Here is a 19,913-nt window from a genome sequence, read left to right as displayed (position 1 = left end):
CAACAAATACCCATCGGCAAAATTTTCTTTTTTGAAAAAAAGACAGAAACTGCTCCAGGGCAACAAGTTAGTATAACAAAGAAAAAAACAGTGTATTTCTGTGAATAATGAGGTCGCTAAGAAAAATTAATGAGCAGTCATTGTTGTACTGCTCAGGTCATCAGCAGGACAGTTGTTGCATCACTTTACAGAGGTGCCATCTGTACGAAGTGGCCCGATATCAAATTCATACTCTCAACAAACATGGAGCAGCATAACAGTAAAATAACTGCCAACTGCTGTTAACCTTTAGCCAGTAAGCTCAGTTAACCATGAAGCTAGTGATTGTACTAGCTGCCTCTGCCTAGACTGGGAGCTCAGGGCACTGGGGGACGTCTGAAGTACAAAGTAGCTATGTGCTAGCTGGTTAGCGTGCTTACTTTAATAGATTTAAGACAGAACTTCTCAAATATAACTGCAACACAAAGCATAGATGTCATAGATGTCAAAACTGTGATTTCTTCACATTCTGTTTATAATTATTTTTTAATGCTTTAAACTAAAATATTAATACAGTATATGTCAGATGTTTTCAACTGCAGATAACTGCCAGTGTTAACTAAAACATAACTTTGGGAAAGTGGCGCTTCTCAAAGCAGACGTCAGACTGTGAGTTCAGACAAAGTCCTACCTCTTCGTGCTGATGAGCCAATCCTCCTGGATGGCCAGGCGCGACTTGGGCTCGCAAAGTGGGAGTGGCAGGCCCTTCTGGTGCTTCTCTTTTATGTTTATGAGAATGGCTGTGACCATGATCGTGATCGTGATCATGATCATGACTGTGTACATGCTCATGGTCATCAGACAGAGGCGTGAGAGGGGAAGTTGTTCTGTTTCGTCCTCTTTGTCCTCGGATCCTGCCGGCCTTTCTCTGCTTTTTGAGCCGACTCTCTGTGGTGGCAGGAGAGGACGGTGGCTCCTGAGGGACTCGGGACGGCTCCAGCTGGGGAGAGGGCTGCTGGGCTTGGTTGATGGGAGGAATGCCTGTGACCACCTGCACTTCATGGACATGATTGTGGTCATGATCACTGTGTCCGTGATCACTGTGGTCGTGATCACTGTGGTCGTGATCACCGTGTCCGTGATCACTGTGGTCGTGATCACCGTGTCCGTGATCACCGTGTCCGTGATCACTGTGGTCGTGATCATCGTGTCCGTGATCACTGTGGTCGTGATCACCGTGTCCGTGATCACTGTGGTCGTGATCATCGTGAGGTTGAGCAGACGGGTCCTTACTGTTAGAGTGAACCTGTACCTGATCATGTTTGTGCTCTTTGTCATGTGCATGATCATGATCATGTGTGTCCTGCACACGTCCATCAGAATGTTTATGGTCACTATCCTCTACTTTGGCGTGATCATGATCTTCTCCATCATGATCATGATTGTGGTCATGGTCATGGTCATGTTCATGTCCTGTAGATGCACCAGCAGCTGGACTGGCAGCAGTAGTCTGGTTGCACGGTGTGGGAGCTTCTTCTTTGTGTGGATGCTTGTGGTGCGGATGATCATGCCCATGCCCATGCCCATGCCCATGCCCATGCCCGTGACCCTGGCTATGGCTTTTGTTGGTGGATGAATGTGAGTGAAGGCCCTCCTGCACATCAAGCAGGTCGAGGTGAGCTACATGATCATGGCCCAGATCCTCATGATCCACATCTACCACCTTCACTTCGCCCAGACCCAAGCTGTACAGCAGACTCTGAAATCCCTGGAAATCCAGGCGGCCTTTCTGGCCATAGCGCTTGAACAGCTCGTGGATGTAGTAGCGCTGCTCCTCCTCTAGATAGTGCCCTTGAGTACTGTTGGAGTCCGGAGACAAAGTGGCTCCTTTCACGTACGGAGCCTCAGAAATCTGCAGGTCGCTGTGGGTGTGGTTGTGGTCGGTATGGTGGTGTCCACCGTGCTGATGGCTGTGCCCTTCTCCATGGCAGTGGTTGCACTGATGGAAGAGAAAGGTGAGCACACACAGGAAACAGAACTTGGTGTGCACCTGGACTCGCATTGTCCCCTCACTTCTGGTCCCCTGCCAAAACAAGAAAGTAACAGATTCAGAGTTGGATCCCTTTTTGTTCTCAAACTATTACATTTCGCAACATTTATCTTGGTGGGAAAGATGTTTGTAGCCAATATTTCAATAATTTTTGTGATTTATTCAGTGGTATTCAAATTTGACAGTCAGAAAAAACAGTTAGAAGAAAACAGCTTAAGCAACAAAGTAAACATGTGTTCTCGAGTTTGTGTTCCTGATTAGCGCTCCAGTAAATAAAAAAGATCATTTACAAATGTTTTATAAATGAAAGCAGGTTTTTGGAGGATTGTTGTCCTGGCTGTCACAGTCACAGTCTAAGGCAGATGTGTCTTGCTCCAAATCTCCGCACCCAGTTTTAAGATCACAATCGCAAAAGACTGAGGTGACTGTGTTACTTTTTGATGGGCAACAAGGGCAACAGCAACTCCGACTTTATATCAGGTTTGGTGTGTTTCTGAGGTGTGTAACACATGTAAAATGTCTGTTTTATCAACTGATTGCTCAAAATGCTCTGCTGCCTAGAATATCAGCATATTGAGTTACACTGAATTCTCACAATATCTATATTTATCATACATTGAACAAATAATCAGTATTTCATATTTAAATATCGTGCTATCGTCACACCCCTAATTCAGACGGCAGAACAGAATAACATAATGATTTAAATGATTATATCATCTCAGTTAGATTCTACTTAACCCTGTAGGACCCACTGTTGCAAATTTGCCACATCACTTTTAACAATTCTAAAAAAATGCCTGCAAATGTTTTTTTTTCTCAAGACCACATTTACATAGTTAATGGGTCCTATTGTTTGTCCTCACAATGCTATTGGATAGAATAAGTGTTTATAGGTTCGGTCATCTGGCCATGAACTCACTCTACCTGCAAACTTCCCGCTGAGCTCATCTCCTTTTTTTGCATGACTTGATTTGTCAGGATTAAAGTAAGTAAAATTCCTTAGATATTTTTTTTTGTGTCTATTACAATGTCTAGAACATGTACATATTTAGTTATTTTGGAAAACATTCATAAAATTTGGTTTAGAGCTTCTTATGTCTATGTTGCAATTCTGCCACGTTGGATCAGGGTGGTAGTCAAAATAGCCTGTGCTCCTTACACATTACATAAGGACACTGCACTTCTCACATGGTCACAAATTGAAAAACAATGTAGTAGAAATTTAAAGTGTTAGAGGATTCATTGTAACTAAGCTCTAAATGTGTTTTTACTGTTAAATTTTCAGTTAGTTTAGCTTAGACCATAATTAAACATATGAATAAATTGTATAGGGTATTTGAAACTCCTTGTATCTTTGTAGTTTTTTGTTTGTTTTTTAACTTTCTAAATGATCCTGAGCTATTTTTCTCAGTGTTGCCCAAGTAGCAGTTTGTAGCATTAGGAGATAGAAAAACAGGTTCTGAATGTTCTGGAGTTGTTGGGGGGATGCCTGTTGCATTGTTCAGGGACAGGTGTAAATGGTCTTGAATGTAAACCTGTAAGTACTCTGGGGGGATGCATGTGTTCCTTTTAGTATGATAAGTACAGTGCATAATAGGCCAGCCAGACAGTATTGTTTGAATGTAGTGGAATTTTGATTAGCATTTGTATTGAAATGATAATACTTATGGACATACTAATGGAAATACTTAGATCTCCACCCTCGACACATGGTCTACCACCCTGTCTATTCCAAAAGTTTGTGACAGAAGACATGATTGAGGCTCTGACAAGAAACACAAATGAGTACAGCTTGCAAAAAAATGGAACATCTGTTAACACCAATAATAGGGGAATTGAGAAGATGCTTGGCATGTACCTGAAGATGGGCCTAATGCAAATGGATGGAGTCCCTATGTATTGGGAGGCAGACACACAGTACATCCCTGTTTCTGATGTGAAATCCCGCAACAGATTCCAATCTCTGTTGACTTCATTACACTTTACAAACAACTTGACTGTAGAGATGTCCCGATCCGATATTTATATCGGATCGGCCCCCGATATTGCCATATTTGGGCATATTTGGATCGGCGCACCATCCAGCCTAGCCACCGATCCGATAAAATGTGCGCGGCTCCTTTAAATTCTGCTCTGGCTCTGATCACGTGGTACACGCTGCTGCGTGCACCAGGAAACAGATGATCACAACATAACAGCATGCGTGCTGCTGCAGCCGAGTGGAGCGATTAGGTATTTTGAAGAGGAAAAAATGTCAGCAGTTTGGGAGTTTTTTACAATAGAAACACCCACCAGCCCAACAGCTAAATGCAAGGTCTGTGAGAAGGATGTTCCGAGGGGTGGCACAAAGGTCGCCAATTTTAACACAAGCAACTTAATTAAGCACTTGGAGAAAAAGCACCGCGACGAGTATGCGGTGTTTGTCGAGAACAAGAAAAAAAAGGGACCGAAGCAGCAGAGTATAGAAGTAGTTGTAGATGTTGTTGTCGTTGCAATATTGTTTCTTTAAAAATATTTCTACAAAAGAAAATAAAAGTTTTATGGTTGCACTTTAACAGGGATTATTGTGTATTTCTTTATTCCATAGGTACCTCACTTGTGCTTACCTACTTATTGAAGATTGTTGTTACAGTATATTACAGTACTGTATTGCTGCACTAGTTTGATAACTGGTACTGTATTCATGTTCAAGTTCAATTTGTGACTAACTTGTTTGCTGATTTATTTTATTAAGAGGAAGAATATGCTCAATTTGATTGTGTTTACAATTTAGAATGACGTATACATTTTAATTGCTTTTTTAAGCACGTTAGTATCGGCTGACATAAAATTCTGGTATCGGAATCGGATCGGAAAGGGAAAAACCTGTATCGGGACATCTCTACTTGACTGTGTCAGAGATGGAAACGAAGGACAAACTCTGGAAACTCAGACCATGGCTACTTAAATGTTCTGTATATCTGTTCAGACAAAGTGAGTACAAACACAGAAATTCTGCTCCCAACTATCCCCAGCGTTGCTAATTTGCAACATTTCCCTAAAAACTTACTAAAATGTAAAAAATTTGAAAACTCTTTAATTTCTACATCAGAGGCCTCCTAAAACAATATCTGAGAGGTCAAAAAAATTCTTGCTCATTTTTTGCTATATCTGGGTCTTACAGGGTTTAAGTCAAGAAACTGAAATGTATATAAATAATGAAACTGCATATTCTCACACATTCACAACTAAAATGAGTTGTAGTAAACTCACAATTATCATGGGATAAAAGACAAGAGGCAGCGTGGTTACCCTAAAGAGATCAGATTAATGACTCCCTGTGTTGTTAATTAAAACAGTGATCACTATTTGCCTTAAAAAGCCTTATCATACCTTCCCTAGTAATGATGCACTGATATCTTACAGTGTAACACTGTCAGCATTAGTTGAAATATAATGAGCAGAAAACACAAAAAGATTCAGGATAATTAGCCTTCACACCATACATACTGTAACACTCAAACCACCTCAGCTGCTACCTTTAGCTTAGCATCACAGGTCTACTAACTGAACCAGGGACCCTTCTGGAGCACAATAAACTCTCTGCAGAGAATTGTATAACAAATTGCTTGTTTTCCCCACTCGCAGAAGCCTGAAGCAGCAATATCATTCCAGTCAAATGATCCTCATAAGGTCTCTTGTGAAGCCTGTGGGTGGTTGATGCGTGAGGGGTGGGGGTGGGCCGGGACTGGAGAGGAGTAAAGAGAGGTCAGATGAGGAATACTGTAACACACAGGTCTTTGGAAGCCAGCTTGTTAGCAAAGTTTACACTGGTTTTACAGCCTGCACATCATAAGGGAATAGAGTTGTGCTGTGCCGACCATAGATACTGGGCTAAATGTTAAAAACAAAGAGGGTGATGGATCCTCCGCACAGCTATCAAGGCTACCAAACAACAGATTGCACACTGTAGGCTTGTGGGAGCAACAACAACAAAATACAGCACAATATAACTACATAGCTTTCTTTCTGGATGCCCACACGAAGCAAGACATTGCTAAATAAAATAACTCAGCGGAGAGGATACAGAATATAAGTATCACAGAAGAGTCATTTTAAAACAGAACATGTTAGGTTTACAATGGGCTGCTGTTGATCTGTCTGTTTGGTATAGCCTGTAACAATCCGCCAATTTAAAATGATTCATTCAACAACTAGAATGTCACTCAGAGTATGTACCTCCACCAAGGTCCAGCAGTCTATTTTAATTCAATCAAGCCTAATCCAATATCACACTCAATGGCCCTGTATCACTCTAGATTTTAAACCCATAGTTGCTTAACCATAAATTAAGCTCACTAGATCTAGGATCTTATAGATACCAGCCACCTAAATACTGTTTTTTAAAATCAAGATCCGGCCATGAATCCCTGAGAAATTAATGAAAATGTCAAACAACGCCCTATTTTGCATAGGTAAAAAAAGTGAGAAAAAATGTCTGATCTGTCCCTTTATACAGAGCTGCACCAAAAGGTTAATGGGTCCCATCCCCACCAGCCCCGTCCCCACCAACCCCAAGCCCTCAGGCTCCCTGGATCTTCAAAACCTCGACCTCCCCCTCTCCACCTATCTCAGCCCTCTCCTCCCAGATCGTATGACCCCCCTGCCCCCCTCCCCTCTCCTGTGAACTCAACAACCTGCACCCTGGTCGTCGGCAGCTCCATAGTTTGTGACATTCGCCTCCACCCCTCATCCAGACCCTCCAAGACCCTCTGCTTTCCCGGTGCCCGCATCCTGGACATTAAGCACAGACTCCCCACCATCCTAACAAAGTACTCCAACATCAGCACCATCATCATCCATATTGGAACAAATGACACCAGAGCTGGACACATTCGTACACATTCACATTACAACAGTCGTCCAGTCCTGCTACCTCCAACTCAGAACCATCTCCAAAATCAAACCTATACTTTCACATTCTGACTTGGAAAAAGTTGTCCATGCATTCATGTTCTCAAGACTAGACTACTGTAACTCCCTCCTTTCCGGCATACATCACAAGTCCCTCTCTCGCCTCCAACTGGTTCAGAACGCAGCAGCTAGGCTTCTCACTGGTTTTAACAGTCTTAGCTTCGCTGCACTGGCTCCCTGTTCGTTTTAGAATTGATTTTAAGATTTTACTGATCACTTTTAAAGCTCGCCTTGGTCTGGCTCCAAGCTACATAACTGAAATGTTGCCCCCATATGAGCCAATTCGCAGCCTTAGATCCTTGGGTGGGGGCCTCCTGGAGGGTCCAAAGTCGAGGCTTAGATCTAAAGGCGACCAAGCTTTTTCTGTCACAGCCCCTCGACTTTGGAACGACCTACCTGAGGAGATAAGGCTTGCAGAATCAGTAACTTCTTTTAAATCACTTCTTAAAACCCGATTTTATAGACCCGCCTTTTTGTGATGTCGTCTCCTTTTTACCCTCCCCCCCCCGTATTTTACTCTATGTAATTACTAATTGATGTAACATTTCTTATATGTTTCCATTGTTCTTATATGAAATCTTTTTATTGCTCTTTATTGCTGTTTCTGTCTCAATTTGTTCCTGAGTATCCTGCTTCTGCTTTGTTTGTCAAAGCACTTTGTAAACCCTGTTTTTAAAGGTGCTATATAATTAAAGTTATCATTATTATTATTATTATTATCATCATAAATGACAGAGAAAAGCAGCAAAGCCTTACAGTTAAGTAGGTGGAACCAGCAAATGTTGGACATTTTTGCTTGAAATGTGACTAAAACAAACAATAATCAAAAAAGTTCAACTTATACATTTATATACTGCTTGCTACAGCTTTACCCACATCCCACTAGGGCTGGGCAATATGGCCTGAAAATCATGTCCTGATATTTTTAGGCAATATTTCAACACACAATATACCTTGACACTTTTAAACATCCTCAAAAGCACTTCGGTAATGCAAGGACTGGGAGACAGAATCAAACATTACAATATTTTGACCACATGTGTGGATGTGGATATAGAGACTAAGTGAGTAAAGGCAAGTATTAAAACAAGTACAACAGTCTAATAAGTTCAGAAAATGTCATCTCTTTACTTTCATGCAGCCTTTAAAACCAGGAAAAGACATTTCAATATCGATATTGTAATAGCAATATCAACAGCTTATCAGTAAAGTAACTGTCATAGACTTCCTTCTCCCATTGAAACAAGGCCAGGACTACGTGTCAAAGTAGTATTTACCATCAACCTGTAAGTACTTAATATAATGTTATATGATTGAGATACATTTTTCATGAAGACATAGTAAAGGATTTTTCTTGGCGCTGAAGTAAAAAAACAGCCAAATTAGACCCAACACATGCACTTTTACAACGAGTCAACCATGAGACAAACCACACGGTGCAATTCAAAGCCTTCTGAAGGCCATTCAAACATTTTCAAACCATACCAAGTTAAATTGGTTACTTAACACTGACTTCATTCTGCCAAGGGAAGCAAGGCTACTTACCGCTGTGAGCCCTTGAATGACTGGTGTGTGAAATTTAGTTTGGCCAAGGAGTGAATGATGCCGTTCTGACTCAGGCTGCAGACGTTAAGTGTGGTTACAAGCCTACGTGAAGACAGTGTTTATAAACATGAGACAGCAGTGACCTATGAACCTCGCGGCAGATAGGTTGGGGCAAAAGCAGGACTTATCTTTAAGAGCAGTAACAGAGCCTGCTGTGTTTTCCTGATTGGAGTCTTTGTTGTGTTTGCTCTTTGAGGGAAACAAGAGAATCTCTGTTTAGTACATTAAAGTGTCGAATCGACAAAGGTAAGCATTACATTCACTATAAGGGAATCCAGATTTTTTTTTGTCTCTGGATTAAGAGACATAAAGAGATTACTTACAAGTTAATATTCTAATAAATGAAAATAAAGCATCTAGTGAGCGGTGCAATAATATGCACTCCAGGTTTGTTTCTATTAAATGGGTGTTGTTGTAGAAAACATCAGATTACCTGAATTCCTTTTGTTTTTTAGCAATCTGTATCAATCATTAACAATAAATGGGTAAAGTAGTAAACCAAAAATGATCCAAGTTGAGTTTAACTGAAATACAGGTCGACGCAATGTCATCAGCAAGGTTCGCATATTTTTAAGATCAAATCATTTTCATTCAACTTTGTTTCATTCCCCTGCAGTGGCTCTACACCCCTCCAGGGGGAGGTCTGCCCTTTGCCCTTTATAACCACTGATATAATCACAGTTTGACAAGTCAATAATCCAATCATCGCATTGTGGATTACAATAACATGGTCAACTCACCGTAATACGTTTCCTCCTTCTTGGCCCCCAGTCCTGATGCTACTGTATGTGGGGGATTTTCAAACTCTTCTGAAATGTGCACTCTGTGAAGACATTAAAGAGGACAGATACGTGAATTTAACATGACAAAAGGTTATCTCGAGCAGTGCTCATGTTGTCATAAGTGAAGAGTGATGTGACAACTTCTCTGTCAGCAGCTAAAAGAAGTGAAACTTTTAATGTATGGGTGCAGTCCACACTTGATACTAAATCAATTAAATTAACTGAAGTTGGGTTTATGGACACCTTAGGCTTGTTTGAGATTGCTTTTGTACATAATAAACACCTTCCTTATGTTATGGCCCACCCAAGTTTTTGGGTTTTGGAGTGAAAACCAAGCGTATTGTTTTTCTCTGGCATGGAGTGGTTTCTAAATAAACTATACATTAAAGCTACATAATGATACATAAACCTGTGTATACTTTTACACAAAGATACAACCTCTTTCAGAATCAAGATATCATGATCTGAATCAGTTTAATTGTAGACTAAAACTACTAGATGAGCATGAATGTTTTGTCTTAAAAAACTGACCAAGTAACCAGGTTAAAAGACTTTAACACACACAACTTTTATGTTGAACTGTAAGATAAAAGTTATGAGAAAATCTTATTTCTGTCATTAAGCCATGTCTCAAAAATATGTTCCCTTTTTACAGGTTGTTGACGCCTGGAAATAACAGGAGCCTTGTTATTTTTCTCAAGGAGCAAAAAACTGACTTTGGCCCCTAAGCTGTCTCATATGATTCTCACACGACCAACACATCCGTCTCATATCAGCATAAAGCCCGTCCCAGCAGGGGAACTGAAAACAGGAAGGAAACATAAAAATCTCCTCCGGTATTTAAGAAATGACCATAAGATAAACATGTTTTCTTTTGCAAAACAATGTCACTTTTGTAACAAAAATTTGCCATATGATTATAACATTGTAAGCATTTATGTCACAGACACTGACCTACATATGCACAATGCACTCTCAGACCTGTAACAAGAAAAACATAACCCACACTACAGCTTTTTTTTTTAATGGTTACTAACAATATTTGGTATAATGTTCAATAGTGTTTTGAATAATATCCTTTGACAGAGGGGTGTCAGAGTAGATCTGTTGTAGTAGGAAAGTTTTCAATAAATAGAGGCAGAAATTACCATTTTACATGAGCTAAACCATGAGAATAAGCACAGCATTGTTAAAGATTAAATTCAAAATTGAATCAAAACAAAGTTGCAAAATAAAGAAAAGTAAAGTTTCAACATATCCCGCTTAGATGGCAACATTTATTCTGGTGATCAGTTGCTACAGAAATAAAACAGTAACTAAAATACAGTACACAATAATACATACAAAAATACACTACGATGACAGGTCAAAGTGCCATTTTGGTGGGTGTTTTAAATGGTGCAATGCTCCTTTTCCTGCTTTGTTGTCTGGTTGTTTATGTCTCTTTTCTGAGAGTAAGAACAGAAACTTGCCTTCATGGCTTCCAAACCGTATTCAACTGCAGATAATAGTGAAATTAGTTAAACTATGCAACCCTATAACGCATGCGAAGCCGGGGAACTATACAACCAAAAATTGCAATAAATGGTGATGACACAATTTGGGATCCAGTCATGGGACAAATACGTCAGAGTGGAGGTTTACTTAGCAGGGCCTGAGGTGCAAAAGACAGGGCAGATGTCCGCTGCCACATGGACCCAACTCACAGCAGATGGTCTGTGGGAATCTCAGGGCACCACGATCTGCTGTTTTATCATCCAATGTAGTGAAGTGAAAGACAGATGAAACACCTGAGTTCACGCAACATATCTCTGTTGACGACCACAACAGAAAGCTTGTGAAATAATAGATGTTTTCAGCTTAACCATCAGTGTTTTAGAGACGTAATCAACACCTTAAGACAAAACATGAAATTGTTACAGCTTAGCTCAACTGTCCAGAAGAGGCACTAGCAGGGATCTGTGTCATTACACGGACAACCACCCACTTTAGCTGCAAAACAAAAACAGCGATCACTGTAGTCATTTGGATAGTCAGACTAGCAATCCTCTGATCAAGAGTAGCTATTCTGTGAAATTTGTCATAAGCTGTGCGGTAGGTAGGTCGACAGCAAATCTCCTGACTCAACACATGTAGAAAGCCTGTTAACAGCCAGCCTGATAATAGCAGTCATTATCAGTGCGGTGGTAGGTAGATACGTATGTTTTAGTCTGATTAGATCCCAACACACTCATCATCGAATCAATATGAAGACAAATAATGATCAAGAAAAGTCAAATCAGATTTCTGGCCATTCCACACTAGGGCTGCAACCAACCATTATTTTTAATGTTGATTAATCTGTCAATTATTTTCTCAATTAATCGAGTCATTGTCAGAAATTGGTGAAAAATGTCGATCAGCGTTTCCCAAAACCAAAGATGATGTTCTCAAATGTCTTCTTTTGTCCACAGCCCAAAGATATTGAGCTTAGTATCACAGAGGATTAAAGAAACCAGAAAATAGTCACATTTAAGAGGCTGGAATCAAAGAATTTTGACTCTTTTTTTCTTTATATAATTTCTCAAACAGATTAACTGATTCACAAAATAGTTTGCCACTTATTTCATAGTTGTATAACAAATTAATCGCTGCAGCTTTAATCCAAACTCTCTTTACTGTCTGTGTGATTGTCTTTGGTCAGCAATCACCTCAAGACACCTCATCATTTCAGGCAATACCCTGCATCCCTTTGTGGTATGGAATTACGCTGTGGGCTACCATGACACATACAAGTGCAAACATATAAACACGCCACAACAACCCTCAGCTTCTTACTGACTAAAAAACAAGAACAAATACTACAAGTTCACATTTTGTAGGCTGAAGCCACTGAATCGTTAAGACAACATTGTGGATGGATGCGGATGATGCTGTACATAGTGCTGAATTTAGACTGGCGAGACGCAGGTGCGTGGCTGATGCTCCGCGGCCTGGAAACATGTTCATCACAGTGTAAAAAAAAAGACTGCAAGGCTAGACGTAACACAAGACAATCGTCAGCTAAATACTACACTGTGCTCATATCAAAGAAATAACACCTTGGCAACACACACAGTGATGCTTCTTACCTCAAGTCACAAATAAGCCAGAGAGGGACGGGAGTCACTCCTCACCAATAAGAAATGTTCACGCCAGCACTAACGTAAGTAACAGGTTGAATGTTTTGAGGCTTTGGAGTCGAGTGACTTAACTAATGTGTACAGGGAGGAGGGGAGGCACAGGGAGGGAATGCGTGTCTGCATGTTTTAGCAGTCAGGGAGCTGAGTCTTAAATCAACCACCTGACCAGCTACCCATGGTGTGTATGCGTACTATTGGTAAGACCATCTGCACATTTTAGTCACGAGTCAGCAACTTACAATGTATAGAATATATCAAAATGTCCAGCCACAGTGTTATCCCTGATCACCTTGTTTTCCTTTAAAAAAAATCATTCTCAGTAAGTTTGCTGAAACACTTCAAGCTTATCCACCTCATGTCAGCACTGATCTGAACTGATCCTTGTCCTGCAGAGGTATGTGCTCCGTCTAGGTTATGGCTTAAACATTGGTGGGACTGAGAACAATACATTTGTACATTAATATAGTGCTCAAGCTAAACTGCAATGGTGTTCGTCAATTAAGTCCAATAGAAACAAGGCTGCAGATAGAATGTATGTAATAGATCAGATGTAATATTCAGCATCATTCTGATTATCAGAACCAGTGGGGTTTTTTTTCAATCCATTAGCTGCTAAAATAAATTAACTTGCAATACTTCAACATGCAATCCGTAAGGTAACTAGTGACTAAAGTTATCAAATAAGTGGAGTACAAAGTACAATTGCCTCCAAAATTTAGTAGAGTGGAAGTATAAAGCAGCAGAAAATGGAAATACTTCAGTAAAGTAAAAGTATCCCAAAATGGTGTTTATGTACAATACTTGATGATATGTACTTACATGCCAAATGTAGTGAGTTGAATTTTTTATTCCGAAAAAATGCAGTAAAGTGGAAGTATAAAGTAGTAAATGTGAGTAAATGTACTTTGTTGCTTATCATCACTAACATATATTCTCTAGCATGGCTCAAAATGCCCTGTTCACATAAAAGACTATCTTAAACAGCAGGTGTGTGGGAATGTTGTTACATGTGCTGCAGGTTGTGGACACGGAGCACTAAAACAAACAGAGCCAGGCCTATGTTTGAGGAATTCTTATTAAAAACCTGCAGCTGGCAGCAACAGTAAGTTTCACCCCGGCCTTGTACTGTATCAAGGTAGGGTAACATGAAAAAATAAACAACCTCAGAGGCTTTTCACAGTCCTCTTACCTCAGAGTTCCTATACATTTTACATAGGTTCATATTCAAGCACTTTTCGAGGTGCGTTTTCAAGCTTTTCCAGGATCTTACATCCATGGTAAATATCATGTTTATACACATTCTAAGAGGGTTGACGAATTAAAGGAAAACCACATTTCAAAGTGTGTTGCTTGTCTGTAGGTAGACTTTGCATCCTATATAACCTGACGGAGCCAAAATAAAACAATTTATTATGAAAGTAATGCAGTTACAATTTCCAACATCGACATTGCAATGTGCTGATGTGTAATAGCGGCATCACAAGATGTGCAATTTCAAGAAAGAAGAATTGACTCACGTTAACGCTTTTTTGCTGCTTGATACAAGAAGGCAAAAAAAGCTATGTTCTCATTTTCCATGACTAATCTACCAGAGAAGCCTGTCTGATGTAATATACAACATTAACTCTGATGTAAGCGTTCTTGAATACATGGGAGTTTGTTGAATCACCAATCACAATCATCCTTGATAAATCTATCAAACAGAGCAGGGCCTGGCCTGCTTTGGTTGTCTTATAAATGTACTCCCCCTAGAAAATCACCTCAATCATTCTAGAACGACCTATTATTTCCAAATAGAGCTAATCATTGAGTCAATATTTTTTCATATGACAAGATATATTGCAACAAAACCAAAATATTGTTTTTTTTCCTCTCAATTCAAGCCTTTTCCAGCACCTTTACAAATCCTGTTACCTGTAAGCCCCCGAGGACACTGGCATGGAACCAAGACACAAATGTTTGAGAAGAAATGATTGAATTCAACAAAAGATGTTTTTAATGAAAATATATAATGAGGCGCTAACACACTCAGGCTTAAAAAATGCCTCACCTTGCACTTTGCATCCTATACAACCTGTCTGAGCCACTATCAAACATTTTACAACAACTTCAACAACTGTGAAAGCTACAATTTCAACAGTTCTGAACACATTATCTAAAATCCAAGCACTTTCCTACCATTGAAAACCATTTTTGAATTAGTTTACATGGATTTCCAGCACCTGTACCAACCACATTACCTTTAAGCCTCTGAGGACACTGAGGAGGGACTGAAAGATAAATGTTTGCGATAAAGAATGAAGCTCAACAAAGGCGTTGTTAATGTAAACATTGAATAAGTGGCTAACACAGTCAGGCTTAAGGGGTGTTACACTCCTTTTTACAGGTGTTCACCCCTCTTCCTTGTATCTTTACAGTTACCAGGTACTGTATGTTACTTTGAAAAGGGCGAGGTTAGATGTCGTTTTATTAATCGTCATTGAGAGGATGAGTAAAAAAAACTCCCTTGATAGCATGAGACTGTAATATCAGCGGACAAATTGCCAAAGGCCATTTTTGGCAAATTATACTGCAAGAGATATCTTACTCATAGACGCTGTAAATAATATTCAACCACATCACTCATAGCAATCACAGGGTAATTTAGGGCTTGTTTAATTACATAAGTGGTTGAGCGGTCATTCTTGGATTTAAGAGTTGACTTCAGCAACAGTCTGGCTCAGTATAATGCCTTATACTCTAGCTTGGTCCTCAGTGGGCCTCAAACTACAGAAAACTCAAGGAAGGTCGGGCAGCTTGCAATCCAGCTCCAAGCAATGTTTGTGTTTGCTTTCTTTGTATCCCAGTGTAATCCAAAAGTTAGCAACAAAACCATTTTGTAAACAGTTACATATACAAGCCCTGGTTTTCTGTCCACATACAGTAAGCTTACTTAAGATGTTTAAGCAAGCAAAGGCGGGACAAAAACACAATTTCAACTTCAGCATTCAAGACTGTGTATGTGATACGGAAGACAAAATTGGTTGCATTGTAATACACAGATCAGACAAACTCATGAGATCCCATTTGTGACACTGTCGAATCTCTGTTCTATTTTCCAGCACTGACCTGTATCTCAACCATCAATCATTGTGAGTAATCATGCGGCTGAACATGTGGGAATGATCCTCTGACCAACCTTGGAGGCTGTTTGCTACTTTACAGAAGAGGCATTTGTTTACTCATGTAGGGGATCATGTGTACTGCATTACAAGAACAACACTTGATCATTGAGCCCTGTAAGTGTTTTAAAATGCATGATGACCTAATGGAAGTCTCTACACCATACACCGAAGCTATACTTTCAAGCTGCGTGTTGCAATCATAAGAGGTGGCAGTATGTTGTGGTTGTGAACACGGTTTCGTAATGGAGCTTGACACATTTTCACAGGGCACTTCACTACTGTTACACAGAATGGCCAGTTTACTAATCGTGTTGACGACAACTCGGATTACATACATACCATAGTTTCCCCCAGTGTATTATAAGCCTGGCGGGCTGCCAGGTCTTACTTGCCCCCACGCCATGCTAAGCATTGTTTATTTATCTTTTTAAATCAGTCTTGCGCTCCATCAACACGTGATCAGGTGTCTTTTTCATCACCTGACAACGTCACAACTTCGTTGCGCATAACGGGACATGTCACGGACACCATGCTCATCAGACCGCTGCTTCACCAGCTGACCGAGAGGAAAGCACCAAGTCGACGTCGACCTCGTAGCCATTAACGCGAGTGAAGCCGCGGCTCTAGAGGCTCAGCCAGCTGCTGCAGCGGCTAGTAGCTGTTAGCTGTTAGCATGTCACCCATGCAGCTTTCACCAGATGTGAAAATGACCCAGTGTTTCATTTTTCAGCTTGGTTCGCGTTTACACATGTTTGTTTACTCTGGTCCAAACAGGAGATTACAGAGTACCTTTGGTAGATCCATGATTGTCACGTTTCCATGACGACTGACCGTAAAAAGTTGCATGGTCATGTTCACGTGACTCCAGATTGTAAAAATCTCTGAGGAAAAGAATAAAAATCTCTGGAGACACCAGGCAGTTGTTTTTTAGTTTTTAGTGCAGACAGTTGATATTATTTATCTAAATTCTATTTGTTATTATTTATTTATATTTGTGGTTGTTTGAACAGCGTTTCAAGAGTGCAGACTGTAAGACCTGGTGTTACACAAATGTCTTATAATAACACATGATAATGATAATATTTTCAAATTTCCAGTCAATTTTAAACATTGATCTTAAAGCCTTATGGAATCACTCCTTCTAAATTCTACTACTCCATTAATGAATCTGTTACCTATAGGGCCCTGCTATCAGTGAATGGTCAGGGTCAGGTCCCTGACACAAAAAAACATGCGTGGGCACCGGTAAGATAAAACATAGCTGATACTGCCTGAAAGGGGAAACGGACGTTAATAATTCTGGGTCAGGTGGCTGCTTTGCAGCTGTGTCACATGCCGGAAAAAAACCAGACCTTGAACTAGGTTTTCGGTGGTATACATGTTTTAGGGTATACTGTGGTATTAAAAGTGACGGTTAACATAACGTGTACACCTGCCGATCGAAGGTAATAACTTTAACCATGTCAGTATCTAAAAAAATATATATTTGTGTCCAATTTTTATATATGAAAAAAAGGTATTTTTAATTGATAATAATAACAATATCATATTGGAAACCATGATACCATTAAACCTTATTTTGAGATAGTCATGGTGCTGTGTATTTTTTGTTGCTGATACTTCTTAAAGCAGGGCAAGTATTTCACTGTGTAGTACCGCCATTTTTACTTAAAATCTATAAACTCATTTCTCTCACATCAGCACACCAGCAAATCAAAACATTTCCTCATGTGCATTCAAAATTAATCTCTTTGACACTGAATTGTTTATACTGACATGCGCCATATTACAACACATGGACTGAATATTCATCAGGAGGGACCATGAGGTAAATGCCACATTTGCATACGACCTGGATGAAATGTGCCATTTTATGTAAAAAAAAAAATCGAAAAAAAAAAAGCAATTACATATCAAGCCAATTCAATCAGATGACTTGTTCTTGCTTTGAGCATATTGTCTATTTGGCTTTCGGATGAAGTTAAGATACGGATACCGCCCATCAGTGACTACTCAACGGAGGGGGGCTTGAACACTGCACGTGGTGCGCATAATGAAACACTGATTAGGCTCCCTCGTCATTGAAACGTGCCTAGCAAACGGCAGCTTTTTTAAAAAAAAAAAAAAAAACAGACAAAAGCGATTACAACACCAGCAATTAACAATTCGCCGACACCCAAATCCAGCCGGTTAAACCACGTGAGATACGAGCTCAAAGCCATCCAACCTGTCTGTTTAGTTGAGAGTCGCCCCTCTCGGACATGCTAATGCTAACGCCAGCCCCGTAAACGAAGCAACAATTCAACCAGCTAACGTTAGCTAGCGGACGACTCGGAGGAAATTAGCTCACAGCCGACAAAGAGCGACCGTGACACATGCCGTCTGTAATAGCGAGATAAATGTTCAAAACAGTGGTTAGTAACATCTAACACGTTGCGGCAAACGCTGCTCGGGTCCATGTTGTGGGAGTGAATGATAACAAATGGGTTTTTTATATAGTTACCTCACTCGAGTGCCGTGTGCATCCCCTCTCCGCTCGGTACTAAAAAAAAAAAAAATCCGCCGTCTGCTTTACGTCAACGGACGAAAGGCCTGACATTCACCAACGGCTCGTACGTACTTTACGTAGAAACCCGGAAGAGGCGGACCGAGAGTCTACGCCATGTGCGCAGCGAGTTGAAGAAGAAAGCACTGACGCTTCTTTCCGCCACATTGTGTCTGGGGCTGTCATATGACTACCTGCGGAAATGATTTTTCACACAGACACACAGACACACACACACACACACACACACACACTATACTCCAGTCACATCCTGCCTGTGTGATTTCATGGCAGCTCATCATTTACGTCCAGGAAGATGACGACGATGTCCTCACATCAAACTTTGGTTACAGTGTCATCACATGTTTCTTGATATAGAGAAGCCATTTTTTTGTTTCTTCCTAAACTATTTAAATGCGTTTAAACAGTCTTCATTTTCCGAGTAAAGATGTGTCAAAACTTAATATAAATAATTCAGGTTAATTTAAATCCTCCAAAAAGTCAATAGGGAGCTGAAGTCACGCCCCTTTCCGGTTTGACCCCATGAGACCTTATATGGGAAAAACTTTGCATGATAGTGAGTGAAGAGAGGCACATCATTTTATGATCCCCCTTGAATTGTGTCATGAAAAGTACTTGAGTAAAAGTCTTAAAGTATTTGATATTAAATGTACTTAAGTATCAAAAGTACAAGTAAAAGTATATGTAAATGTACATATATTTACATGTACACTGTATACTATGGGTCGACCGATTGTTGACATTATTGTATCTGATATTCAGCATTTAACTGACTATCGGGATCAGTGTTTTTTGTTTAATCTGATTGGTGTTAAATGCATTTTAACATGCACTACTATGGTTTGGTTCTGATGCAGCTTGCAACCTGCAAAGTAACTAGTAACTAAAGTTATCAAATACATGTAGTGGAGTAAAAGTCCAACATTTTCCTCCAAAATAAAATGGATTGGGAGCATAAAGTAGCAGAAAATTGAAATACTTAAGTAAAGTACAAGTACCTCAAAATTGTAAAAAAAAAAAAAAAAGTACAGTACTTGAGCAAATATACTTAGTTACAGTCTGGTAAAAAAAGTGCTATATATGCCTCCAAAATGTAGTGGAGTTGAAGTATAAAGTTACAGTATGTATACAAGTTTACTTACAGTAACTACAGTTCTTGAGTAAATGTACTTACATTCCATCAGCTGATTGATCAGCTGAAGTAACAAATCAATGTCAATAAATCCATGAGATCCAGGAGAGAAGAGATAAATATGCGAGTTGAAACCAGCTGAATCTGACTTTTTTTGCAGGTTCCTCATTCGCTTACCAAATGTTTGAACTGACGCACACTTAACAGCTTGTTTAGTAGTGTGTGAACATTTAAAGGTGCACTCTGTAGATTTTGGAGAAGAATTTTTAATCAGAAGAGAAAGATTTTCATTGATGGATATTTTTTTTATTATCCCTTAACAAACTAAATAAACAACACTGTTTCATACTGTTTTACTTTGTTTATATGTGGACCCTGCCACCTTTCTAGCTTCAAACAGTGGTCAGGGAAGTCTGAGTTTGAATTTCTCCAAAACTACATAGTGCCCTTTTAAGTTGGCCCAGAGTGTTTACAAGAATTAAATCTGTTTAAAAGATCACAGTCTGGCCTGAGGAGTT

The 19,913-nt window shown here is 39.8% G+C and overlaps 1 protein-coding gene across 4 annotated transcripts in view; it reads right to left on the bottom strand.

Moving 5' to 3' along the window:
- Positions 1-19,456, bottom strand: part of slc39a10 (solute carrier family 39 member 10) — a 36,939-nt gene extending 17,483 nt beyond the window's left edge. Inside the window, exons 1-4 of one of the 4 annotated variants that reach the window (XM_084362769.1) lie at positions 18,201-18,249; positions 9,331-9,413; positions 8,531-8,779; positions 671-2,062 (exon numbers count right to left, since the gene is read on the bottom strand). In XM_084362769.1, the coding sequence (XP_084218895.1) occupies positions 671-2,041 (1,371 nt within the window). In that variant the 5' untranslated portion in view covers positions 2,042-2,062; positions 8,531-8,779; positions 9,331-9,413; positions 18,201-18,249. Of the gene's footprint in view, positions 1-670; positions 2,063-8,530; positions 8,780-9,330; positions 9,414-12,482; positions 12,503-18,200; positions 18,250-19,437 lie in introns of those variants that run through there. The other 3 variants (XM_084362767.1, XM_084362766.1, XM_084362768.1) reach the window with 3 other exon arrangements.
- Between the last annotated feature and the right edge of the window lie 457 nt (positions 19,457-19,913).

The sequence above is a fragment of the Pagrus pagrus genome (assembly GCF_965226575.1).
Source record: "Pagrus pagrus genome assembly, chromosome: 9".
NCBI lineage: Eukaryota > Metazoa > Chordata > Actinopteri > Spariformes > Sparidae > Pagrus > Pagrus pagrus.
Note: the sequence above shows the minus strand (reverse complement) of the source record. Positions and strands in the feature narration are given on the sequence as shown.